The following is a 25,348-nucleotide window of genomic DNA, read 5'->3' as shown; positions in this document are numbered from 1 at the left end:
GAATTTTTTTGCAGAGGCAGATTTGGGACTCATCCACCTCTCAAGGAAGGGATAAACGTTTATTAACGCAAAAAGGAGACAGACAGAGGAGGCCAGAAGTGCATGCTCATTTCCAGCAGAAGAACAGCGTGCGTCCTCCGATGAGCCGAGTATTTTTGTGGCGGGTATTGCCAGCATCAAGTGTCAATCCGGTTTTCCCGGGAAAGGTCCACTATCGAGGCAACGTTCCTGCCAGTTCTACTGAAGCAGGGGCGTAGTCCTCGTTTCCAAAACGAGCCTTTGGGTGAGAAAGGTCTAAGGCGGCAGACCTGCTGCAGCAGCTGTGAGGCCAGACGCCCGTTTTAAGGGAGGGACCCCTCAGACCCTCTCCTTTGCCGCCGCCATCGGGGGCAGCCGCCTGCACGTCAGGCAGCAGGAGCGCTCCCCAACACACCTTCCGCGGGGTACGCGCTGTGTGTGCGCGTACCGGGAGGCCCTGCGGGGACCGACAGTTAAATCACACCGGTCCAACAACGCGAACCGGAGGGCGAAGCCCGAGCCCTGCAACGCTGAGCTTAAATTAGAGCCGGCTTCGGGGCGAGTTTCAAAAGATTCCTCCCGGGAGGAGAGAACGAGCGGGGACAGGCGGGGGGACAGCAGCACAAAGATCGCCACGGCCAGCCAGGGCTCCGTCGCGACCGCTCCTCTGTCGCGACCCCGCTGCTCGCGGCGGGGCGCCGGCCCCGGCGGGTGCCGCGAGGAGACCCCGCCTCCTCCCCGCCGGCCCCGCCCCCCGGGCCGTGCGCAAGTGCCTGCGCAGGGCGCGGGCGGCGGCGGCGGCAGTGAAATGGCGGCGGCGGCGGCGGCGGGTGGCCGCGGCGCGGGGCCGGCCCGGCTGCTCTGCCTGTGGCTGTGCGTGGCGCTCCTGCCGCGGGCGGCGCGGGGCCTGACGGAGGGGCTCTACTGCGGGCGGAGCGTGTGCTACGAGGTGCTGGGCGTCAGCCGGCAGGCCAGCAAGGCGGAGATCGCCCGCGCCTACCGGCAGCTGGCCCGCAAGTACCACCCCGACCGTTACCGTGGGGAGCCGGCCGCGCCGGGCGGCGGTGGCCCGCAAGCGGCGCACGAGAAGTTCCTCCTCATCGCCACCGCCTACGAGACCCTCAAGGTGAGAGAGCGGGACCGCCGCCGCGGCCGGAGCCGCTCCGGTAAGAGACAGCGCGGGTGGCCGGCGGAGGGGGCCGCCCCGGGGTGGCGGGGTGCCGTGTGGGGGGGCGGCGGCGGTGGTGGTGGTGGGCCGGGGAGCGGGGAGAGCGGGCGGGCAGGGCGCCGGGCCCCGCGGCGCGTCTGCCCGCGACGGCGCTTCCCGCGGCGGTCCGGTGTGGGGAGCGGGGGCGGTGTCCGGGCGGGTAGGTGCGGGGCTGGGGCGAGCGCCGTCCGCCGCACGCTCCTCGCCTCCCTCCTCCGGCGGAGCTTCAGTTACCCGTCTGGGCAGCGAGCGCCCTAGGAGCGGGCAGCGAAGCGAAGCCGTCGCATGTTGCGAGAAGAAGAACCGTGGCTTTAAAAAAAAAAAAAAAACAACCAAAACGCTGGAAGGTGCATAATCCCCTCCAAATTTTGCTCGACGGCTGCGACTCGCTTGCCTGCCGCATCTGGACCTGAAGCGTGCGTCAAAAGAGACGCGGCTTAAACGTCGGGATTCTGCCTGACTTCGGCCGTGCGCATCCCGCAGGTGTCTCTTCCCCAGGGAGGGTCGGAGCCCCTCGGGTTTACACCTGGGTGCATCGCGGCAGGCTCTGCGGCTTCGGGTTTGCATTCCTTTGTCTGGACTTAACCGGCTTGCTTCCTGCCAGCAGTCAGGGAAGGGGGGGGGGGGGGGAAACGCAAAAACTTCTTCAATAACCAGTCCAAGAGTGCGGCGGGGGGCAGGATACAGTTCTCTTGGAAATCCCGTTGTATGTAGGATTTGTTCTCTTGGAAATCCCGTTGTATGTAGGATTTGTTCTCTTGGAAATCCCGTTGTATGTAGGATTTGTTCTCTTGGAAATCCCGTTGTATGTAGGATTTGTTCTCTTGGAAATCCCGTTGTATGTAGGATTTGTTCTCTTGGAAATCCCGTTGTATTTAAAATGAACTGGCTGGGCTTTATCTTAGAGGTATACCTTTACACAAAAAAGTAACAGCGACTCGAGTAGCATATGGGATCTGTAAGGGAGGCTTATCAGGGCAAAATATGTGTGGCTTGGCAAAGACGGAACTCAGGAATGGGAGAAAGAAACTTGTAAGTGTTTTAAGGCTGCAAGGGAGAAAAAAGGGAATTTTTTTGCGGGTAGGAAAGGAATGCAGCTGAGGCTGAAAAAATTAGATTTCTCACTTCTTAATTATGTGGGTGAAAATGAGAAAAACTCCTGAGAAAATGCGAACAATGAGGTTTTGAAATGGTCTTCCACTGGACAGATTCCACAGCCCTGTAAGCTAATTCTAAAAGAATTGTAAAACAAGCTCTTAACAGGCTCTTCATCTGAAAGTCTTTTCCTGAGTGATATTTACTAACTCTAGTCCATCTGGATTTCCCATTCAGAAGTTACAAATCCTTATTATCTGGATTTCAGTTGCCTGTCTTTATTTCGGTGTTAAATGTCTGCATGCAGTGCGTGCTTACGCATTTAAGACCACATATGTGAGAGGTGTGTGGGCAGATGAGTGTGAGAACAAATTAATAGAGAATATGAGAAAAGGACCAAAGATTTTCCTCTGTGCTTCATAGTTGGTCGAGCTATTGCCAATTTTACAGCAGCATGGTCATTAATGAGGTGTAAAACACAGCTATAACAGAGTAAGTGAAAACAGGAATCTGAACCCGTGCATGTTTTTCATCTCTTCCTGCAGGATGAAGAGATGCGTAAAGATTATGACTACATGTTGGATCATCCTGAAGAGTATTACAGGCATTACTATCACTACTACAGCAGGAGATTGGCACCTAAAGTGGATGTCAGGATAGTGATTCTAGTTACGGTGTGTGCCATCTCCGTGTTCCAGGTAAAATTCCATGTTTATGTGACACTCCTCAGTGAGTTTCTGAGTGGGAATAGAAGTATCTGTAGCTCTCAATGTGCCAGGTGTTAAACAGTGTCAGTGAGGAGGCAGCTTATTCTGTGGTGCAGATAGCTCACTTTTTAGTGGGATATTGGAAGATAAAACAAAAATATGTTGATCAGAGTTTGAGAGCTTGTAATAATAAATTCCAATGGCATATTCAATCAAGTACCTTATTTCTCTTCAGACTTGCTTCCAATGGCAGAGTTTCATTTCACCTCTTATTTCTTATTGTGGCTGTAAGTGGAGTCACTTTCCTGCAGTCCAGCTGCCAGATGATTGCAAATTCAGTGTAAACATCTGTGTAAACTGATTTGCCTCTCTCTTGCTTTCTGTTGTTTCTGCTTCTTGGCCTTTGTTAAGGTTGTATAAAGTGTATATGTCTACCCTTTGTCTTGGCGAATGGTGTGAAATGCTGCTTTTTTAAAAAAGTTGCCCCAGTACACATGTTCACCCCAGGCACTATATTTCAGATTTGTTGTTTGGGGTTTTTGGTCCTCATTGAAATTCAGCGGGAAACTGGAGATTAGAGAGGGTTGTTGAATCTTGTGAAGTGAATCCTGTCAGACTAATGAGATTGCCAGGTACTTAATCCATGTTTAATTATTTTAAATGGATAACAATTTTATAATGAAATGTTCCTGTACCAGCTACTTTATTTATAAATCCATAGTTGGGGTCAGCTGTCCCAGCTGTGTCCCATCCCAACTTCTTGTGCACCCCCAGCCTACTCTCTGGTGGGGTGAGAGGCAGAAAAGGGCTTGACTCTTGTGTGAGTACTGCTCAGTGGTAAGGAAAACATCCCTGTGTTATCAACATGGTTTTTGTCACGAATCCAAAACATAGCCCCTTACAAGCTGCTATGGAGAAAATTAACTCTATCGCAGCCAAAACCATCACAGGGAGTGTCTGAGAATGGCTGGCACAGCCTAGCATTAACTTCCAGGAGATTACTATTTTCTTGTGAACAAAACCAACCTGAACAGTGTCTGCTTGTCCTTCCTCATCACTGTATATTGCTGCAAGGTACACATCTATGCATCTGTTTTCCAGACGCTTTACTAAGTTTGGAGGAATAATTATAGCTTCTGTAATACTGCAGAAGAAGTACTGTTACCTTCAGTTTTTACCCTCACTGTAATCTAATTGTGATTAAAGGGGTATGACAGCATTATTATTTTTTTCCTGGCAAACCTCCAAATAGGAATGTGTCTGTATATAACCATGGTTTTTTACTTTTATTGTTCTTCAATTACAGTTCTTCAGCTGGTGGAGTAGTTACAATGAGGCTATCAATTACCTAGCAACAGTGCCAAAATACCGTATACAAGCTACTGAGATTGCCAGGCAGCAAGGTTTACTCAACAAGACTAAAGAAAAAGGCAAGAACAGGCGGTCTAAAGAAGAAATTCGTGAAGAAGAGGAAGAAATCATCAAAGACATCATTAAAAATAAAATAGATATAAAAGGCGGTTATCAGAAGCCCAAGATATATGATATCCTTCTATTTCAGATCGTTCTTGCTCCTTTTTACTTGTGCAAATACATAGTTTGGTACTGTTGGTGGATTTATCGTTTCACTATTAAAGGGCAAGAGTACGGTGTGGAAGAGAAGCTGTATATCATACGAAGGTACATGAAAATGTCTCAATCTCAGTTTGACAGCCTAGAAGATCATCAAAAAGAAACTTTTCTTGAACGGCAACTGTGGATACGAGAAAACTATGAGGTGAGTAGCTCTAGTGGAAAAGCTAATGTTAGTTACCTAGCTCTCCCAGAGTAAAAACAGCTGTTTTGTGAAGGTGCTTGGAACAGGGATGTGTGAAGCATTGCTTCAATTTTAGCTATTGCTTTCTAAATTGAAAACTGTTAGACAACCACTCGGTTGTGTTTTCTTGTGCTCATGGACTGGTAGACAACAGCTTCTGACCATGCACATGGATATAGGAAGGGATTTGCTTGGTCTGGGGACATCCACCTGTGATTGTTATAAGAAAGCCTTTCATCAGATTCAACTAAGTGTTGTATGCATAGATACCCTAACAATGTGGTATGACAAAGTTATTACAGTAGGTTGAAGACTGTTCTCCTAACAGTAGTAATTTATAATAAGAATTACCTGGATCATCTGAAACTCCTATTTTATCAGTCTTCTAAGCCATTAATTCCTAGCTTGTTTTTTTTAAACTGGCCCTTGATAGTTCTTTCTCCTTCAGTGGGTCAGGGACTGTCATTGCTGTGCTGTATACCTATTCAAGTAAAGATGGCATATGAAATACCATTGCGCACAACTGTTACTCTAGCCATGGGTAGCCAGTTACTAAATAGTCAGTATGTATTTTTTTTTAAGCTTTCTTTGAAAGCAGTGAAAGAACATTAGCCACAGCATGGAATTTGCAGTCCAGAATGACTTCAGTACTGGGGAGTGGCAGATTGACAAAACACTTTCATTGTTCTGCAGAAGCTCATCTGTGGGCCATCTGGGTGGGAGGTTTTTAGAAGAGAAACTGAGAATCCAAACTCTGCCTGCTTAAGGGGAAGAAGAGATGCTGCTGCTGCTCTGCATATGCTGGGAAAAGAAATGTGATGGTGGCAGAACTGCCTCTGCTGCTGGCAGGGCACCAAAGATAAGAGAATGCATCTTTAAAAGTAGGCAGGGTGAATTAATCTAGAAACTTGAAGAGGAAAATAGTAAAATTGATGCTAATGTAAGGAAAGGGTTAGCTGACACGTACTTACACATGTTGAATTATGATGGGTTTACTTGATCTTTGGACTTGCAGATTGTTTTCTAGCAATGTTACTAGTCAAAGGAGATGTTATATAGAAAAAGTAAGATAGGGTGAATATCCTGTTGTTGTAGAGGAAAAAATACGTGGTTGGGATCCATGCTGTTTTTAACTAGTGATGTTTTGGTCACTGAATATAAAAGAGCTGTATTTGCCAGAAGTGAAGTCTGTTTAGCCCGAACTCTTCTCCTGTGGTGGCCAGCAGTTGATTTTTAGTGAAGAATACAGGAAAGTTGCACCTGTATAGCAATATTTATCCAGTGTAATTTGCAGCTTTGAGACTTCCTGAAAAGGAAATGGTGTCTTTGTAGGTAATTGCTTTAATGAGTTTTTCTTTAATAAACTTACCTAGTCACTCCCTGAATGCATTAAAACTTCCAGTGTCTGCTGTGCCATCTGGTCATGAGTTCAGCAATACGTGTAGCAGACGGTTTTTTTTGAAGCCACACGGACACTTACTGGTTTTTGTATTACTGGAAATGGAGAATAATCATGCTTTATTCTCTTTTCTTGTGCTACAAGTGCTCCTGTGTACCACTACCATATTCTTACTTGAAACTTAGTTGTGTCTTCTCTAGGCTGAAAAATATGCTTAGGTGTTTTTCCCCAAAAGCTTCTCTGTTCTTTGATCACTGGAGATGCCTATCTGCATATTGTTCAGTTTTCCAATGTCCTTTTAGGGTGGGAAAGACTGAGAATTCAATACACAGGTACGTCATGGAGCTCCACAATGTTTGGGTGGTTTCCCCTCCCCCCCGTTAATTTCCTAGTAATTCTTAAAACCTGTATGATAACTGAACATTGAGCTGGTGTATTTATAAAGCCATCTCCAATGTTTTTAAAATCTTGTTCATGCATAGCAGAACCTTAAATTTAATTCCCTTCTGGAAAGAAGTCAGATGACACTGAGATGACATAAACCTGTATGGGGTTGAGATTTACGCTGGCTGTATCTACATGAACTGCCTTCCAGAATAAAAATGCAGATGCTGTTGCTCTTTTTTAGATACTTGACTCTTCTGATAATTGTGGATTTCATTACAATGGCACCATTTCTTGACAGAATGTAATTACTTATCATTTGGTACTGCCAATACTTAATGCAGCGATATTAATATACTTAATTGAGATAACTTAATTGAGAAACTTAATTAGGAATAAAAAGTTCCATAGCAGTATTCTATCTAGACAATGACTTTGAAATGGGAAAACAGCTAAAGTGAGGAGCTGAACTGTGTTGAATGGTATGTGTGCTGAAAAGGGACTCAAAATGTAGCTTTCTGAGCGTTAGCAGTTCTTTACTGTAAATTTTGTCAAATGCATGAGCATTTAGTTCTTTAGCAAAAAAAGTTTTGGAGCTTGCAGCATGGCCTTACAAGGAGGCAGTTCTACTCTCAGCAAAAATGCAAAGCATCTCAATGACAGCCAGTAGGTTCCTCAGCTGAAGGTACTCCACTTTATGTTGGTAAAGGTCTGCTTCTATGTTGCAATTCAGTCTTCTGTAAAAACAGTAAGCCAGTTGAACTATGAATGCTTACACCCCCTCCTTGAGTTTCACTTAAGCTGTTTCTTCAGCCTTACTAAAAACTTTTGTCTGTCTGTCAGATCTATAAACGACAACAAGAGGAGGAGTTAAAGAAGAAGATGGCCTTGGATCCTCGATGGAAGAGATATCGGCGGTGGATGAAAAATGAAGGACCTGGCAGACTGACTTTTATTGATGATTGAAAGTTGCTGAAAAAAAAGTCTGTGCTGATGTTGAAAATTATTTGTAAAACTTTTCACTACATCATTCAGAGTTTTGTCTGCTGTGGCTCAGCAGTGATCTAAAACTCAGGAATTATTAAATCAGGCCGAAAAATAATACAGGTTTACCATTTTTATAGATCAGACCTATTAAACAGTCTCAGCTCAATGTATATATGCCATTTACTTGGGGATCTCAGTGTGGAATTCATTATTCCAAACAATGTATTTTCTCTACATATTTCATATTCATGATCAATGGAACCATAACTTTAGTCTTTAGAATACATTTCTAGATCAGTCCTTGAAAGTCCTTTTTTTCCTTTTTTAAACTGAAGGGTTCTTGCAAAAGGACACTGGAAATGCTTATGAAGGGTTCTGAAGCAAGGCCCTTTTCTGTTTTTTTTTTTTCTCTGTTTCCCCCTACTTTTCAATCTACTTTCTAAGATGCCAAATTGTTTTTTGATGTAGACAATATGGGGATTATACCAGACTACTTCTTTTGCTGTTCCTGCTCCAGTTGAAAATGAATTTTATTCTTTGTGGGAGTAAATGATGCATGATTGATCATTATTGTGATGCAAACAAGCCTTAATTCTTTTTTCTACAGAGTGATTATTTGTTTTACAGAGTGATTAATGAAATAGTATGCTTAGATCTTTTGTGTTTGGTTTTTCATCTTGTATGTTGGATTGTACCTGCTTGTTCAGTAGTAGTATACCAGTGAATACTAGTCTACTACATGTGACATTTCTTTCACCAAAGTATTGGTAAAAGGGAAAATGACCCTTTTGTTAAAAAGGGCAATTTTGATGCCTTATGTAAATAGAAGTTTATATAATATACATACTGAATTTGCTTTAAATTCTAAATCTAAAGTATTCTTTATGTTTATCTCTTCTGATCAGACCTCAGAGTACTTAGAATAAATAATGCACAACAGCATGCTGTGGTTTCCTGTGTGATGTGTCTGAGGTCAGAGTTTCCATGATTTTGCTGGTAAGAGGGATTCTCTTGCCATATTTCTGTTCAGGAATTTTACTGGGGAAGGGGCAGGTGGGGAGCATAGCCGGGTTGGGCTTTTCCTGTTGTTTATCACATCTGTAACAGCAAGTTCCTCAGAAGTGTTTCTGCTGAAAACAGTGCTAGGTTAGCTGGCTTCTGTGGAGATTAGTTCTGGGAGAGAAGCTCTTGAACTTGCTACTCCTGCCAAAGCCTATAATAGCTAAAAGTTTTTAAATGCTTATTGATTAATTTTTGAAGCAAGACGTTTCTGATTCTGCAAAGGTGACCTGTCTTCATTCTTTGAGGAAGAGTTTCTGTTCTCTATGCCTCTCTTGCTAGTTTAGCTTTCACTAGTTCTTGGAATGTCATCTGTTTTCTGTTTAAAATAATACATATTCAAGAGCATGGTAGAAGTACTATGCTAGATGGTTAACTTCTGTATGCATTAATAAAATAGAAGAGGAACTGCTAGATTTGTCCTTTATCTCTGCTGCATGTAGAGTAGCTGTAAACTTAATTAACTTTGTATTTAATGGTCAATTCAACTCTAAAACTTGTTAGAGAAGGTATCTAGAATAAGCTATGCCTGCTTTCATGAAGTAATCTTAGGGACACTGTAGTGGTGTGGCAGGGACACTGCGAAGATGCTCATCAAGTGAGAGACCTTCACAGCTTGGGTCTGTTGCTGCTTCATCCCCCAAAACACAGTCTCCTGCAAGAGTGCAAGGGAGAAGATTAAGCTGCTGTGATAGAGACAAAGGGAGTAAAGGTAAGCACAAGTAAAATGGTGTTGATCATTAGATAAGACATATCTGGGAGAGAACCAGGCAAGTGCAGGCAAGAGTATCTAAACCTGTGGCCACAGTTTCACAGGCTAACAGCTCTGCTGCTCTTGCTCTGGTGCCTCACTTTGCTCCATCCTTTCACTCCCAAGCCAAGTATTTGGGTTATACAAATAGGTAGTCAAAACACAGCTCTGTTTTCTCTTTTTGCCTACGTTAGTTCTAATCAAGATTAACTTCCTGACCTGACACTGCAGCAGAAAATCGGTCCAATGGAGGGGCAGTCCCTGAGGAGGACAGAACTGTGTCTTTCAGTGGCAATAGTGTATTATCTCCAAAACTGTGGCCTGATACCGAGTGAGTGGAGAAGGGAAAGTCGGCAGCTGTTGTATGACCTGCTGGAAGTGAGCTGCTCTGCAGGCTGGACTTGGAGTTCCCTCTTTTTTCAACATATGAGCCCTTTGAAAATAAGCAGATGCAGGCATAAATTCATGGGCCACAGCAAAAATTTCCTCGGCAGTGACGCTGCAGTCACATCTCCATGATGGAGGATAGAAAAAAACCTCATGTGCCTTTACAAAGCTGTCAGCATTGCAGTGATAAGTCATTAGCTGAGGCTACTGAGCATTTCTAGCCTAACATCTCATTGTAGTTCTAAATGATGTCCATCTTCTGGGGATAAATTTTCAGGCCCTACTTTATCTTGAAATAAAGTTGACAAAGCAATTATATACATAAGAGGAAAAAAAAAAAAAGAAAAGGAGTGAGACTGCTGGGAGATACAATACTATACCTGGTAAAGCCAGTGTAAATCAAGATGACTTCAGAGAAAAGTGTTTGCATGCACAAGTATTGCTGGTACTGGGTAGCAGTGAGATCTTTGTGTGGAGAAGTGTGGCAAGGTAAATAGGATCTTGAAGGAGAGCCACCTTACCTCCTTTCAACTTTTTTCAAGGAACTGTATCTGTTTTGTAGCATGTATGTACTTTCAAATACATAGTGTATATAAGATGAAAGGTGCATTTCACTCAATATGCAAATGGTATTCAGAGTCAGGGCCTTTCACATTCAGTGAGAGTCTTCTCCATGACCATGCTGAGGCTTTGATTGAGGATCAAGCATGTCCATGGCTGGTTGTCCCTATGTTGAGAGCAATCACCTGCTGCTATGAGCTTCACCCTGCCAACTTTTTAACAGGCCAGCAAACTCTTGATAGCTGGCAAACCCCCACCAAAAAGTGAAGTGACTTATTTATGGTCACTAGTGAAATGGTGATGAATGGGGTGGGGGGGGAATGCAGCAATGCTGGCAGCAGCTGCCGGGTGGTTTGAGCTTAACAGCTGCCTGTGGGCACAGCAGGCTTTTTGTTAAATCTTTGCAGGATGTTTAGAACTCCCTTTCTGCTCTTTCCTTTTTTTCCTTTTTTTTTCCTTTTCCTTTCCCCCCTTCTTTTCCCTCCCCTTTTTTCCTTTATTCTTTTTTTCTCTTTTCTCCCTTTTCTCCACTTTTTCTCCCTCCCTTTCTCCGCCACTTCTCTCCCTCTGCTTTTCTTTCTCCCCTTTTCTCCCCTTCTTTCTTTTTTCCTTTTTCTCGCTTTTTTCCCCTCCATTTTTTCCCCTTCTCCCCCCTTCCCCCCCCCTTCCTTTTTTTTTTTTTTTTTTTTGTTTTTTGTTTTTCTCGCCCTCCCCGTCCTGTTTTAACCATCAAGGTTCTCCGCCCCCGAAGCAGCCTGAGCCCTCCCGCAGGGCCGCGGTAAGGGCGGTGGTGCCGCGGGGGCTGAGGGCGGAGCGGCCCCGGCCCCTCCCCGGGGCGGCTCCGCGGCGCGGGGGGAGCCGAGCCGAGCCGAGCCGAGCCGCGCCGCCCGCCCGCCCGCCTCCCCGCGGCCCGGGCATGTCGTCGGGCGGCAGCCTGAGCACCATGCAGCGGCTGGTGGAGCAGCTGAAGCTGGAGGCGGCGGTGGAGAGGATCAAGGTGAGGCGGGGCGGGGGGCCGGCGCGGCGGGAGGCGGCGGCGAGGAGCCGCTCCGGCCGCTGCTGCCTGGGCCGCCCGCGTCGCCCGCCCTGGGAGCGGAGTCGGGGGGGAGAAGGGGGCGAGGGGTGCCTGTGGCCCCCCCGGCGGGGGACGACGACTGCGACTGCGAGCCCCCCGGCTCCCGGCCCCGCCGGCGCGGTGGGTAAGTGCCGTTCCCTGGCAGAAGCAGCCGCGGTAAGTCACACGGCAGCACCCCGTTAACTCTGCACAAGCGAGCCTGAGGATCGGGAGTCGCTCCTCACAGCTGAGCCAGCCGCCCCCCCGCCCCGGCCCCGCTTCTGAGCGCCGGCGGGATTTGCGGGGAGAGGCGGTGTATTTTTGTACCCGCTGACACACTCGGGGAAAGCAGGCGATTTTCTACGCATGCACGAACCTCCTGCTGCCTGCGGATTTCCAGACAAAGACAAGCTCGTGAGGCGGCCCTGTCATCTGCCGTCTCCTAAGGTTTGGGTTTGGTTGGGTTCTTTTGCTCTGGCAGCCCAGATTCACCCATACAGATGCGTCCAAGACTGCCCTTGGCTCCCAGCAGGTGGGGGGTGTGGGTGTGTGTGTCCACAACTGCTTTGCAAAAATGACTCTTTCCAGCCACGACACAGGCTGTGATGATGGTCAAATTAATTTGTATTCTGCACTTTCCTCTTCAATTACCACCTCCATGCACTCGCCATTTTTCTCTGGCCAGTCACAAAACACCATCTTCCTCAGTCTGACAGAGTGCCAGTGTACTGAGCTGCAGGAACTTCGCTAATTGATTTAAAAATAATTTAGAATACCTTTTGCCACTATTCCTGTCCTGGGCTGCTGAAAACTTGAAGTGCTCATTCCAAGGTGAAGCTGCTATGGCTTTTGGACATCATCCCAATCAATTCATTAATGTTACTAAGTTTTATTAGTGAATACTGAATTAGAAGGTGTTTGATTCACTAGAAGTGATTGTAAGCTTATCACTCCAATGATGTGTGGGAATCTGTGAGAAACAGCATGATGCAGAGTAGAAGTGTAGGCTCTTGTGGCAAGAGGGATATTGTCTAATGCAGAAATGATTGACCAAACACTTCTGTTGCTTTATACCACCAGCAGTAGCCTGGATCTCTGTTCTGCTCATTTTGAGGCATATACCACCTCCCTGCTTTTTTGGGAGAAGACCTGGAGCTGGTATAAAAAATACAGTTTGTAGTTTATTGGGGGTTACTTTGTGGCGGTAACATATTCTGAAGCTGGACTTCTCAAGGCTACATCTTTAATGAGGGTTTGCTTCATCTCCAGGAAGGTCTCCAGGTGAGACTTCAGTCTCACCTTTCTTGCAGCATTGTGCACAGCAGTCTTTTTCCAGGTCTGCTGTTCTAGGAACCTGTTCATGTCTTTTTCACAAGTGAAATGATGCATGATGAAAAATGTGTCTTATAAAAAGTTTCACCTGGATTTTTTGACATGCGGTGTAAAAACAGTGAGGAATATATTGACCTGGTGAAAACCCACCTGAATCAGTTTTAGCAGACACCAAGGAGAAAACATTGTTTTGGCTGCTTTGAATAGACAATGTGTTTTCAGACAGAAGCTGGATATGAAAGGATTTTTAAAAATACATCCCATACTACAAAGTTCCAATGGCGATTTTGTTTACCCTGCCAGCTAAAAAAGCAGACAGGAACAATATTTTCAGAAAGAGGAAACCAAGTAGGAAAGAAGTACCCACACACATCTTGCACACAGGCAGCTGCTGCAGGGAATGTGTTTGTCATGTGATGAAATAATGGCAGAAACCCTTGTATTTTCTGTCTGAACTCGAGGAGTGAAGTATGTTATAGGGGCACAGTTAGGGCTAAGAGTAGGCAGATCTGTCCTAGAACAACAGTCTGCTGCTGTACAGATAATTCTCACACAGATACCAAAAATCAGGGTTTTTATCTTTCCAGGAGCACCAGGATATATGTAGGTCAGTATGTGTTGCAGAGTTCAGCAGCAAAGAGCCAGGAGACACAGCGAGGAACGGCTAACTGTGCTATGCTCATAGGGCAAGCCGTGCCCTGAATGACTCTGCTCATTTTCCCAGGAAAAAGCTCCATGCACCCTTGGCCTGATCAGTGTTGGCAAGTGGCACCTCTGCCTGATAGCCGTGTGGTGCATAGTTGGGTACCAGCAAGGGGTCAGGCACTGTGGTTAAGGCAAGGGTGCTAATGCTGCAGGGGGTCCAAGGAGTTGGGCAGGGTGGGAGACCTTTGCAGCCTCCAGAAAAAGGTTCTCCTCAAGGAAGGGAGGAGTGGCAAAGCCCACTGACTAGCAGGGATCCTTGCTGTGGATGCTTCTCCCGGAATTCCCCTCAAGAGAACCTGGGAGCATGTGGGAAAATGCTTGCCTTAACAACTCCCTGAAATGCTGACAGCTGCCAGGTAAATTCGGGCAGTTACCAGGATAAGCATCCTGGAGGAGAGTTGGGAGGTGGTGAACAGGACAGCAATGAAATAGCAAACAAAAGCATGCGCTAGGCCAGATTTCCCATGCACTTCCAGATGCTGTTAGATGGGATGGCCCAGAACCAAAATCCCATCAGGGCTCCTGGGTGGCCCCTTCAATCAGGAGGCTGGGAAGCGTGAATGGTCCTTCTGGGTATTGTCTCGTCTCTCAGCTGGCAACACTGTGAAGTTCTGTAGGAAGAAAAATCAGTATTTCAGGAGTCCTGTAATGAAGGCAGAGGTGAGGTCAGAGGGGAACTTGTATTCCCACCAGTACGCTCAGTATTTCCTTTTATAAAAAATGTAGCAGACAGCATGGATTTTGACAGTTCCCTGCAGCTGTTTCCAATGCATGTCTGAGAAATTGGGAATTCCCCTATGTTTTCCTGCAAAAATACAGGCACATGACTGATGTGCTGTCCACAGGGAGAGCAGGTGAGTTCAGTGCTGGAGGCACCTTGCCTTTGGGTTCCTGGGCTTGTTCTGCAGCTCTGGACTGCCCTCTCTGGGGGCCAGAGCATGGATCTGAAGCTCTCACTTCACTGCCAGGGGAAGGTGGCAATTTGCACTTAAAAGCTTTTCATCCTCATCTTTTTGGTTTCATTCCTTGTCATGCTCTGTTTGGAAATGAAAATCCTCTTTATAAATTATCTGAGGATACAAGTTCAAACATAAACCGGAAAACAGTACAGTAGATTGGAAAATACTGTGGTCGCGGCCCTGCAGTTTAATGAGGACAAATTCCATCGCACCTCAGTCCTCTACAGTCCTCTGGCTCATCACTGGCATAGTATTTCATGCATGTTTCATTGGAGCTTTGTAAATGTGCGTCTGTGCTGATTTACTTGGTGTTTTAGAATCCAAGAGCTGACTTGGCTGCTCTCCAGCTCTGTTTGATAATGGTTCTTCAAGAGGAAATGCCTAATAGATGCTTGTGAATGAATTAGTTTCCTCTCTGGATTTGTTTTTCTTTTTCCTTTACACAGGTCTCTCAGGCAGCTGCAGAACTCCAGCAGTACTGTATGCAGAATGCCTGCAAAGATGCCTTGCTTGTTGGGGTTCCTGCAGGGAGCAATCCCTTTCGAGAACCCCGATCCTGTGCTCTGCTCTGAAATCAGGTAATAAAGTCACAGATACCATGACAACAACTCTGATTTGAAACTGAAGGGCAGATGGTGATAGTTGTTTGAATGTCAAGTTCTTGGTAGTTCACCAGTTCCCCACTGGCTCTACAAATTGTTTTCTGTTTCTTTTAGGTGTGGCAATTGAAGCATGTCTCTTTCCTACAGCTCTTTCTACAGGTGTTTTGTTTATGAGTTGGTTTTTTGTTTGTTTTTTTTTTGTGTTTGAGCAGCTCTAAGGTCATTAGCAGCATCCAAAATAATAAAAACTGTCGGTGACACACAGCTGTGTTTGACACAGCCAGGCATAAAAACCAGTCATGTACCCAGCTTGAAGATGTAAGACAAAGCTGAGGCAGCTGCATGTGCTCTGATGACTAGCTCACAGCTTAAGAAAAACCTTGGTAAAATACATTTTTTCTTAAATGTCACAGTGCAGTTCATTTGGCTGTGTCTGTCCTCAGGCTCCTTCTGGTGTTAATGTTTGTACAGCACCAAAAGCGGTGGAAGCAGAGAGGAGCTGAGGTGACTTGTAATCACATCCTTTGTAACGTTTTTCAGCACAGGTCTAAAGAATGAGATACTCCCTAAGCTCTGTCAGCCTTAGCGCACTGAGTTGCTTATACCTACGTTAACACCTACAGGGTGAGTGGGTGACCTTCCAGCCTTTGCGAATCTTTGGGATCCAATTCCGTGATGCCCACTCTTGTCTCTCCCATCTGTCACACAGATACCAGTGATTGCAGCAGGAGAAAGAAAGGCCATGTGTGCGTGCTAGCAGTCTTGGGCAGGAACACTCCATAACTTTTGTTGGAAAATCTCATTTCTTCCGCATGACAAACATACATGGAAGTAGGATATTCAGAAGGGGTTACTCTTCTTTAAAAGAAAAAATAAAAATAGTTCTTGCTGAAGAGCTGAAAAAATTACAGAGAGTGGAACAACCACTGAATTCTGTTCTTTCTTCGAGAGTGCTATCAAAGTGAAAATATGTGTTTTCTTTGAGGGCAGAATTTAAACTAGAACATAAAGTCATTGTAAAATCTTGCCCTTTCTACTGCCAGGGTTCCCAAGCTTGCAGTTGTGCTTGTGCCTCATCAATAGCACGGGTTTGATCGTTGCTGCATAGGTTTGACAAAACAGGATTGAACTTGAAGAGAGAGAACAACTGAGCATGAGATGCTCTTCTCAAAAAACTTGGGGGGGGGGGGAAGCACAAGCAGAAGATTTTTCTCAGTTTAGATGCTAACCTTAATTCTTCCTGCAAATAAGACAAAATTGATAGTGAGTGTTGAATATGTTGTTTTGTTATTGAAGCAGCCTTTCTACTTTTTCTTTCTTGTGTCTCTGTGTGTGTATGTATGTATTTCTAGGACTCAAGTCTGACTACATCATCCAGACAGGATACAAAATACTTTCTCAAACAAGTTTGATGGTTAATTTATGATACTTTTAGAAATGTATAGCTCAGCCCAAGATGTCATTTAGTCATGTTTTGCTGATAGATCAGTTATGTAGTTTATTATTATTTAGTTATCTTAGGATCGTAGAAAATGAGAGCAAAGTCAAAAAGCCAATTAAAAATTCTTATAATATTGAAGGATGCCAATATCCAACGAAGGAAAGTGGTTATTCAGTTTTTCTGGGTGCAAACGAGCTTTTGTGTTACAATTTGTAAGAGAAATGTATCAGGTTAGGAAGACAGCATTTAATAAACCTTTTTTTTCTTCTTACAGGGAAGGTCACTGGAGAGTTGCCTTCAAGCATGACATGAATAACAACTGCCTTTCCTTCACAAGAGAAGTCTCTGTGTCCTAACTTTTGTGTGGCTAAAACAATGTCCTAAATATTTATCTGTTTGTTCTTGTGTATCCATATTTCACTCTCTTTTGCTAATGTTCTTGAAGTTTTTTAATGTAACCCTTATTCTTTTCATAATAGTCACCATTGTTACTACACTATGCTAACTATACATGTATCACTTGAGAAGTTTACATTTTAGAAAAGAAAAACATGAATTTTTACCAAATCATATATGCCTATCTTGGTAAACTGTTACACCAGAATGATAGCAAAAACTATTTGTATTTTCCAAAATAAAACATCCAAAAAGTGAACTGTTAAAGTATAAAACTAAATACAGTTATGCTGAAGTAATATTCTCGGGGGGAATTTTGCTTCCATTGGCAAGACCTGGAACCAAGTACGGTATTTTTCAAGTGTATCTAACTCCATAAATGACACATGTTAGAAACTGCTGGACACAATGTGTAGCACAGGCTTGATTCCTAAGGTGTGTTTCTTGCAAAACTTCTAATCTGTAATACTTCCCCTAATTTGTATTTGTAAAGGTACTGCCATGGTGGAATTTCCTTGATGTGTTTAAAATGTGACCAAACAGACACTAAAAATCCATGACCACCAAAAGATAGTTGCATGCATAATTGTCAAGGTTTGTAATACACAAAACTTACTAAAATGTGCTTGGTCATTTGCCTTCAGTTTTTTATAGAGCACTTGTACAAGGACAACTAACTTTTTTAATAGTTTTTTAATTTTGTCTACTTTCTATTATTTGTATTCATCTTTTAGAAGTTTTGAAATAAAATTCCTTTCCCTACCGGCTTTGAACTCATTGTTTGATTGTAAGGAAGAGCAGATATTGTAATGAAGAAGATACTTTGATTTTGCAGTGGGAGGGGAGGCCTCAAGCTATTTGTCTTTTTGGGAAGAGAAGGTTGCTGTTTATCAGGCTCACATATACATTTTGAAACTATAAGGAAGAAGTTTGCAATCTGACTATTTAATTTTCAGTAATGTTAACTGAAATGGTGCAATGAGCGTCCTCCGGGCAGTGCAGTCTTTGTCAAAAGATTTTCAGGCTTGCTGTCCTGCAGGAAGACACTGAAATGAGAGTCGTAATATTGCCAGTATGTATTGTGCTTCTAAATACAAAAAAGAACGTCCTTCCTTACGCACTGGCTTCCTTTCATTGTAGGCTATTTGAACATGGCAGTTTTTCTTTTAGTACTCGACACATGCACACACTGCAGAAGTCTAGAGGAAGCGTGGTTATTCTTACTTGCACAGAGGTGATCAGAGGCTCAGATTGAGGTCAAAATGCTCAAGTCAGGGAGGGAAGGGGAGGGATGTGAGTATGCATCAAATGTCTTTGAACAGCCAGCATCTGGCTGCTGGCCATTGCCTTCCAGGCAAGCCCATCGTATTTCTTCTACCTCCCACAATAAAGCCTCCCCGCAAACGCCACATCTGTTTCTTTCCACAGGCCCCACTGCTGCATACATTTTCCTGCTCAGTGTCCCCACTTGGAGCTTGGGTTCTGGAGTGGCTGCTGAGCTGGCATAAGGAGCTGCCAAATTACAGCGTGGAGGAGAGAGCAGCTGCTGCTGGCCAGCCAGTCAGTCAGCTGCTGTTGTCTCTTGGCTGCCCTGCCCAGCTCCATCTGGCATCTTTCGGCTGGAGCACCACGGTCAACACGTGTCAGAGGAGCAGCACTGTGAGCATACTGCAGGACCTGACTTCATCCACGTCTTGCACTAGCTGCGGATAGAAAGACCTGTCCGCCGTTGCGAGGTGGATTGGGAGCACTCCACCCTGGCGTACCTGCGAGTGTGGTGGTTATTCTGCAGTCTCCCGGAGGGAAGACACGGCTGCCTGCTGCAGCCCTTTGCTCTCCAGGCAGCACGCAGCTGAGCTGCTGGGTATGAGCAGGGGGAGGGATGAGAGCAGTGCCACCTCTGCCCTCCCATGGCATGGTCTGTGACAAAAGCCGGGTGTCAGAATGAGCTCCAGAATGGGGTAGGTTGGCGTTGAGGGTCTTGGGTGCCTGTGGGGAGTCAGTTTTACAAAGCGCAACACTGCTGGTTATTTTGTGTTGGCTAAATGAAGCAGCCTGCATCTCAGCAGCTCAGCTTTTGCACGTTCCTAACCAGGGAACCTGACCGACGAGCCTGGGCAGACGTCTGCTTATGTAGGCAGCAGAACAGGTTGTCTCTTACCTGGCCAGCCAACAGGACAATGTCTTGTCTCCAGCTGCAGGTGTACCTGGGTTTGCACTGCTTTGCTGAACTGAAGACTGGGATGGCTTAGACAGGAACAGGCATCGCATTTTGCTACCCCTGCTCCAACTGGTATAGTCTGCAGTGGGTGGGCAATTGTGGACAGCAATGTCTTAGCTTTCTTTACCAAGAGGGCTGTCTGCTGAGGTCTCAACTGCACAGAGGCCTTCATACCAGTCTCATGGCAGCAGGTCCCGCAGGATACCCAGGATAAAGCAAATTAAGTGAGTGCACACATCTGTATGCTGCATGCCTCACAAGAGCCACAAGGCCCCCTTTATCTCACTGTCATCTCTCACAGTCCACGAGCAAGGGTCTTCTCCATCTACAGGTGCCACCCGCCTGGTCATTAAGCCGTTTACAAATTTGATCCAAGAGCTGAGTGTCTCTACCCGCTGATGGAAGTCTGGCGATAAGTTTTTGTATTGCATCTTTTTGTCTGAGAATTACTTGCTTCCTAATTCTTCTTAGTCGTAGATGATTTGGGGGGGGGGGGGTGCATCTTTACAGTGCAATACTAATTTTCCTCCACATTACACAGATGGGAGGGGGTGGGGGGGAGAATGTCACATGTGATAAATTTGTCAATGTGTACATATCTGTAAGAGATTGAGAGTCAGAAAGAAATACAGTAAAAAACCAACTGGTCATTGCAAGCCCTTTTCCTTATTTTCCACTAGGTTGCCAGTAACTAACCGTACGCTGATATTTTTTCTACCTAATGGAAACTTAATGCAGACAGCACTTGAATTTTCTTTACTTATTTAACATAGGCAACATGCCTTTGTTTTTGACATGATCTATAAATTACCAGAACTAGTCTTCCATGACTATTCATGTGAAAGTTCTGGTGTCAGGCTTTGCCTGTGGCGAAGGAGGACAGAAATACATAGCTTGGCAGTGGCAGCTCTAATTTTCTCCACTGTGGTCACCTGTGACTGAGACTTTGTAGAGCCACACTCTTAGAAGAACAGACTCCTGGGCCTGGCAATCTGGGAGACAGTTCTGAAAAACAGAGCCAAACCCATGCATCATGCAAAGAGATGGAAAATGGTTAGGTCAAGTGACCACAAAAGTGGGCCAGAAATAGTAAGCAGACTCATTTTTTATTTAAGTCTTTCTCTTATTTTGGGCAAAACAGGGAAATGCTGACTTGTTTGCAAGTCTACTAAAAGTCTTTTTATGTTACATTTGAAAGGTGTTTTCTAAAGTTTTGGAAAAAAATTGGGGATATTACTGTGAACTAAAATTGTTATTAGTGCTGTCATCACAGCTTTTAGGAATTGTCAACTAAAAATCAGCACTTTATTTTCTCTGAGAGACCAACGCTTTCTCCCCTAAGTGCTGTTTTTATTTATCCAAATAGTGAATATGCACTTAATGAAGGCTGAACGTCAAGAAAGTATTTTACTGCAAGCATAAACCATAAACTTGAGGTTTGGTTTTTTTTTTTTCCTTTCTGTTATTGCATCAAACTCAAGAAGATTTGTGAGTTTGAAAACTGACTCATCTCAGCTGAAGGCCACTGAACAGCCACCAACATTCTGGAGCTGGCAGGCATGCCTGTACAAACCGTGTATGCATTCCTGCAGCAGAATGGAGTTACTGCCTACCATTGCTCCCAGTCTATCATCGCTCCCAATGAAACATATTTCCAGTTTCATTGCCAAATCTTTTGATGTAAAGTGAGGTTTCGGGTACTATTCTATCCTCTCGCTTCAGCAGCTTGCAATTGAGATGCCTTTTTCTAAAATTTTTTTTTAATCTCTTACCCCTTCCAGCTGTAGCCTGCAATATCTGGCACTGCCTCCCAGATGACTCTCACCTCCCTACTCACTGATGCACTGTAGCAGGCTGAAAAATGTGGATGCCAACAAATGGCCTCCACCAGATTATGCAGAGAGCTAGGGTCACAACTTAGCCCTCTGAATCAAATCTATTAGAATCCTAAACTTCAACATGTCTTTCACATGTTGTCCATAAAGCAATTAGGTTGTTTCTGTAGATTGATCATGATTAAAGGCAGTTCAGGAACTCATCCCATGGTTTCTAAAGGAGGTGTCAGAAGGCAAGAAGTGGAACTGAGCCAAAGGGACAAACACAAAGGGTCACAGCCGTAAGTGCAAGAAAACTCTATGATTTTATGAGCAGCCTTGAGATTCTGGCATCTTTAAGTTTGGAAAGCTGCATGCTCAGGGAGAAGATATGAGGTCTATGAGCTTCAGTGTCTGTTTTTTTAAATTCATATTTTATTTTTTGTATAAAGAGTGATAAAGTACTTTTATGTCACCCATGAGAACAAACAGAGAAGCAGTAATTCTCCAGGTTCAAGGAATTAGTTTGTTTAGTGAAATTTTTACAACATACAAAAGAATCCTGAATTAGTAAGGATTCCCAAACCCTAATTTCTCTCTAAAATGAACAACAACAAAAAAATTTAATCTATTTCCCTTCAAGGAGTTTAATAATTCAAAAAAAGTATGTGTAGTATGCAAATCCCCATTCCATTCAAAATAATTTAAGTCGTGTTTGTCCATCTCTTCTTCCAGGGACTCTTTCATATGTCAATCTCCTTTTTTTGAACTTTGGTGCTTCTGCAAATTGTGGATCTGGAAAAGAAGTGGAAAGAAAATATATGTGTGATGAACTACAAATACAACATGCATGCAGACTTAACTATGTGTTTCTCAAATGCAGTAACAGACTTTAGCTTTAACAAGTATGCTCTGTATGAAAAGTATCAATTGCCATAAAATTAAATGTGTACAGATTAATATTAACTATTACTTACTACTACTGATCAGTCCTATGCATATTATCCTGTAATAATAATACAGGATATCACACAAAATAAATACATCAACCTGCACTATGCTTAACCACTGTATTTCAGTAAAGATTTTAATGCTTATTTCTATATCATTAATATTATACTCAGTACTATTCAGTACATTGTGAAAGTTAATTCTTTTTAGAGACATGTTCATGTTTCTAAGTTGTTTAAAAAAGCTACTTGTGTTCTTAAGATTCAAGTATTTTTACAATAAAATATTTGAGTAGTTACTTATTCAAAGTAAGCTGCTGTAAGAAAATTCTGTTTAGTCTTTACAAAAAGTATCATCAGAAAACTTTAACACTGACCTAAGGATTTCATCTGTTCCAGTGGAAATACTGGCTTGGCATATTAGCATTGATTGTTTGTGGTTTAATGAAAGTTTGATCTAAAGCCTGAAGAAATCCCTGGGGGTTCCTAACCTGTCTTCCTAACTTGGCTTTGTGCACATTTCTTAAACTTCGGATTTCACATTTCTTAGATTTGGGAGTTCAGAAGGCTTTCACTGTATTAAGATGGTTTTTTGCATTAGCATTCACAACTATCTAGTACACTTATTTTTCTGCTGGCTAGTGAATAATAAAGTAAAATAAGTCTATTCTTCCAAAATCTAAACCAAAAATAACTTTTCCTTTTTTTTATTTTTTGAATTTAAGTATACCTTTGCCCTAGTGGGCAGGAATAATACAGAAAGCTCATCAGTTGGACATCACAGTGTTTTCAGAATACTGTAAAATGTGGTACCAGAAGAATCTACCCTGATCTCTACTGAAACTGTTGCATTTAGAATTTTATACTATCAGTGCCAGTTACAGGTTAGTGTTAACTACCCAGCAATACTCCAGGTCTCAGTTTTGATCCCAATGGAGAGGCAACAGGTCTGTTCAGAGTTTCTGTATGAACATTTTAATTTACATAGGCTGAAAATTAAAAGCAGTTCACCATATCCAATTAACTTTTCCTCTCTTTACTTCCATAATTGCCTTAAGCAGCCCATGAAACATAATGATATCAATTAGTTACTTGTGTTTTCATGTATGAGTCTGATCTAATTAGTGAAAGCATTTTAATGCTGTGCTGACCTTGCTGTACCACCAAGAGCTTTAACGACAGGCAGCAACAGAGAAAACATAAATTAAATCATCTGTACTAGGAGTTAGGCACTTTATTTAAGAAGCTTAACCTTGGATTTTTAAAGAATGTGGCACCTCACCTATAGAGAAGTAGCAGAATTTAAAAAATATTACAATATATGATACAGCAATACTTAGTCTGACAGGGACTACTTTCTTACTTTTAAGACTCCATGGATACGTATTATGACTTATCAAGAAAGGTCTCAAGCTAACTATATTTGAGAAAGTAAACCATGGATAAGAAAACTACAAAAAAAGAGAAGCCTGAAGATTTTATATAAGGACTGTACACACCTTCAGGGTAAACAAAGTTTTGAACTACACACTATACTGTCTATTTGAAGAAATACACTTTGGAATGATTCAAGATGGAGAGTTTAGCCCTGGAGACATTAGCTAAAAAAAATATTCCAAGAATAAGGGCACTGTATGAAACAAACTTAGAAAGTTTTCAGAGTGAAATTCTTTCTCCATTAACACTAACAGCACAACACAACTATTAGTAGTATCTAAATTTCACTCTCTGAATTTGCTGAATCTACTTTTTGTCCTGTAGAGAAAATACTTTCTAGTCTTTTCTTCTCCCTTTTGTCCAAACCTATGTTTACAAAATAATCTTTCCCATAACTTTAAAAATAATTCTGGCATGTTTGTTATGCACATTTCAGGCACCGTCAAAGAGAGAAGAGGCTGAAGCTTACAATATTGGAGAACTATACTTCTCAATATTCTACCAAGGAAAAATAATGGCAGTAACACTTTTTTTTAATATATATTCTTTATGCTCAAAAGCGAAAATAAATGTTTAGGAACATCTTATCACAGAAAAAATATATATGCAAGTAAGTTTTTAGTAAAGGAAACATGCAACTGTTTGGTTGGATTGGATTTAACAACTATTGGAAGAAAACACAAAATCTAGGCTTACAGATACTGCTGTTTCCAGTTGAGCTACAAAGAGTATTGCAGCAAATTCTGCTTGCTTTGGACATACCTGTTCTATTTTTTCCTTTTGTCCATAAGAACGGTGGACTTTGTTTTCTCTTTCTTCCAGATTCTCTACCTATTTGGTAAAAATTCACACTTTGAAGCTCATCTGGGTCAACAAAGAAATGAGAGAGAAAACCACCAGATGCAAATGAATCACATGGGCCCCTGGATGAAGAGTCATTCCATGCGGTCTGGTCAATCAGAATTTCTGGGCTCTTAACTTTTGTGTCTCTAAATTCTTCTTCAATACTCTTATAGCTCTCCCGAGGTGCATAGTCACTGAAAGTTACAAAGAAATCCTCATTTTCAGAGTTTTTGGAAAAATGATCAGGGATATAGTGTGTCCTGAAAGGCTGTCTTTGAACATGAAGAGAATTCATAACATCTAGATCAGCAAAATCTTTACAGTCCTTTGGCACAGCAAAGAAATGCTGCTTCCTCCCTGTAATTACTTCTGAAGAACATGATTTCTTTCCTGTATGGCTTGGAAGATCAGAGTCAAACAAATCCTGATGATGATTCAAAGGAGGAATTATGGCTACAGAATCCATGTGAGATGTTCCTGGTAGAGAAAAATTTGAACCCTTCTGTTTGGAGAATGAAAAATTAGCTTATTTCTCTACATTTTACAGAAAACCAAGATGCCATTGAGCACTTTGATTGCAGTCTGTCTCCTCAGAATAACTGACCTCTGCATGATTAGAAGATAAAATTCTAATATAGTCAGATTTTCACTTGGTTTCAAAGGAGACACATTTTCCTACCAATTCAAGATACTACCTGTGCTGTTTTGTGCCTTACCAAGCAGCTCTAAAGACTGATGACTTTGTTTATAATCTGGATAGAATGTGTTGAAGCTACTCCAGTTTTCTGGGGGTGATGCACCTTTCACTGCTGTTTCTAGTGGAGCAGCAGCATTTAGGCTGTATGAATATGTCATGTCACTAAAATGCTGAAACCAAAAAAAAAAGATACTTAAGGAATATTTATAGTACATGTCTACACTGTCAGATATGAAAAGTTAAACTATTTGTTAGGATTCTAAGATGTATAACTTTTTTTACTGGAAAGAAAAAAGACTTACCAATACAGAAGGAGAGGCATGTACAGTAGACAACATGCCTTTTGCCTTAAATCTATAAACAGAGTAAATAATAGCCTGTCTCCTGAAACACAGGAAAATCAATACCTTAAAATACTTTATTCTCTTTCATTAGTCCAGGACTGTAGGAAGTAGTGTCTGCAATGGATTGGCACATATCATACATCACAGAGGAATTAAACTGATGAGATCTTTTTCTGTTTTTC

At 43.1% G+C, this 25,348-nt stretch overlaps 3 protein-coding genes across 4 annotated transcripts in view; 2 read left to right on the top strand and 1 right to left on the bottom strand.

The window, feature by feature from the left end:
• Positions 1 to 811: 811 nt before the first annotated feature.
• Positions 812 to 8,555, top strand: DNAJC25 (DnaJ heat shock protein family (Hsp40) member C25). Of its 2 annotated transcripts, none has more exons than XM_030003553.1 (4): positions 812 to 1,144; positions 2,866 to 3,018; positions 4,334 to 4,804; positions 7,470 to 8,555. In XM_030003553.1, the coding sequence occupies exons 1-4, from the start codon at positions 827 to 829 to the stop codon at positions 7,590 to 7,592; spliced, it is 1,065 nt and encodes a 354-aa protein (XP_029859413.1). In that variant the 5' UTR covers positions 812 to 826; the 3' UTR covers positions 7,593 to 8,555. The 2 variants fall into 2 exon arrangements, with proteins under 2 accessions (XP_029859413.1, XP_029859414.1); XM_030003554.1 differs by having other exon boundaries at positions 4,334 to 4,807; positions 7,473 to 8,555.
• Positions 8,556 to 11,209: 2,654 nt separating this feature from the next.
• On the top strand, positions 11,210 to 17,976 carry GNG10 (G protein subunit gamma 10). The gene is made up of 3 exons (XM_030003555.2): positions 11,210 to 11,368; positions 14,868 to 14,999; positions 16,739 to 17,976. Exons 1-2 carry the CDS (start codon positions 11,288 to 11,290, stop codon positions 14,991 to 14,993), a joined length of 207 nt encoding a protein of 68 aa, XP_029859415.1. The 5' UTR covers positions 11,210 to 11,287; the 3' UTR covers positions 14,994 to 14,999; positions 16,739 to 17,976.
• A 3,415-nt stretch (positions 17,977 to 21,391) lies between these two features.
• Positions 21,392 to 25,348, bottom strand: part of SHOC1 (shortage in chiasmata 1) — a 58,094-nt gene continuing 54,137 nt past the window's right edge. Inside the window, exons 27-29 of the mRNA XM_041120653.1 lie at positions 24,821 to 24,992; positions 24,045 to 24,602; positions 21,392 to 21,690 (exon numbers count right to left, since the gene is read on the bottom strand). Coding sequence (XP_040976587.1) covers positions 21,590 to 21,690; positions 24,045 to 24,602; positions 24,821 to 24,992 — 831 coding nt within the window. The 3' untranslated portion in view covers positions 21,392 to 21,589. The remainder of the gene's footprint in view (positions 21,691 to 24,044; positions 24,603 to 24,820; positions 24,993 to 25,348) is intronic.

The sequence above is a fragment of the Aquila chrysaetos genome, chromosome Z (assembly GCF_900496995.4).
Source record: "Aquila chrysaetos chrysaetos chromosome Z, bAquChr1.4, whole genome shotgun sequence".
In the NCBI taxonomy this organism is placed as follows: domain Eukaryota; kingdom Metazoa; phylum Chordata; class Aves; order Accipitriformes; family Accipitridae; genus Aquila; species Aquila chrysaetos.
The sequence above is the reverse complement of the archived record's forward strand: the minus strand, read 5'-3'. Positions and strand labels throughout refer to the sequence as shown.

What these genes read in the sequence shown, in the direction of transcription:
- DNAJC25 (XM_030003553.1), top strand. Translation starts at nt 827, where the DNA reads ATGGCGGCGGCGGCGGCGGCGGGTGGCCGCGGCGCGGGGCCGGCCCGG. An exon ending in CCGCCTACGAGACCCTCAAG is followed by an intron (nt 1,145 to 2,865) that starts GTGAGAGAGCGG and finishes CTCTTCCTGCAG; the next exon opens with GATGAAGAGATGCGTAAAGA. An exon ending in GGATACGAGAAAACTATGAG is followed by an intron (nt 4,805 to 7,469) that starts GTGAGTAGCTCT and finishes TCTGTCTGTCAG; the next exon opens with ATCTATAAACGACAACAAGA.
- GNG10 (XM_030003555.2), top strand. Translation starts at nt 11,288, where the DNA reads ATGTCGTCGGGCGGCAGCCTGAGCACCATGCAGCGGCTGGTGGAGCAG. An exon ending in CGGCGGTGGAGAGGATCAAG is followed by an intron (nt 11,369 to 14,867) that starts GTGAGGCGGGGC and finishes TCCTTTACACAG; the next exon opens with GTCTCTCAGGCAGCTGCAGA.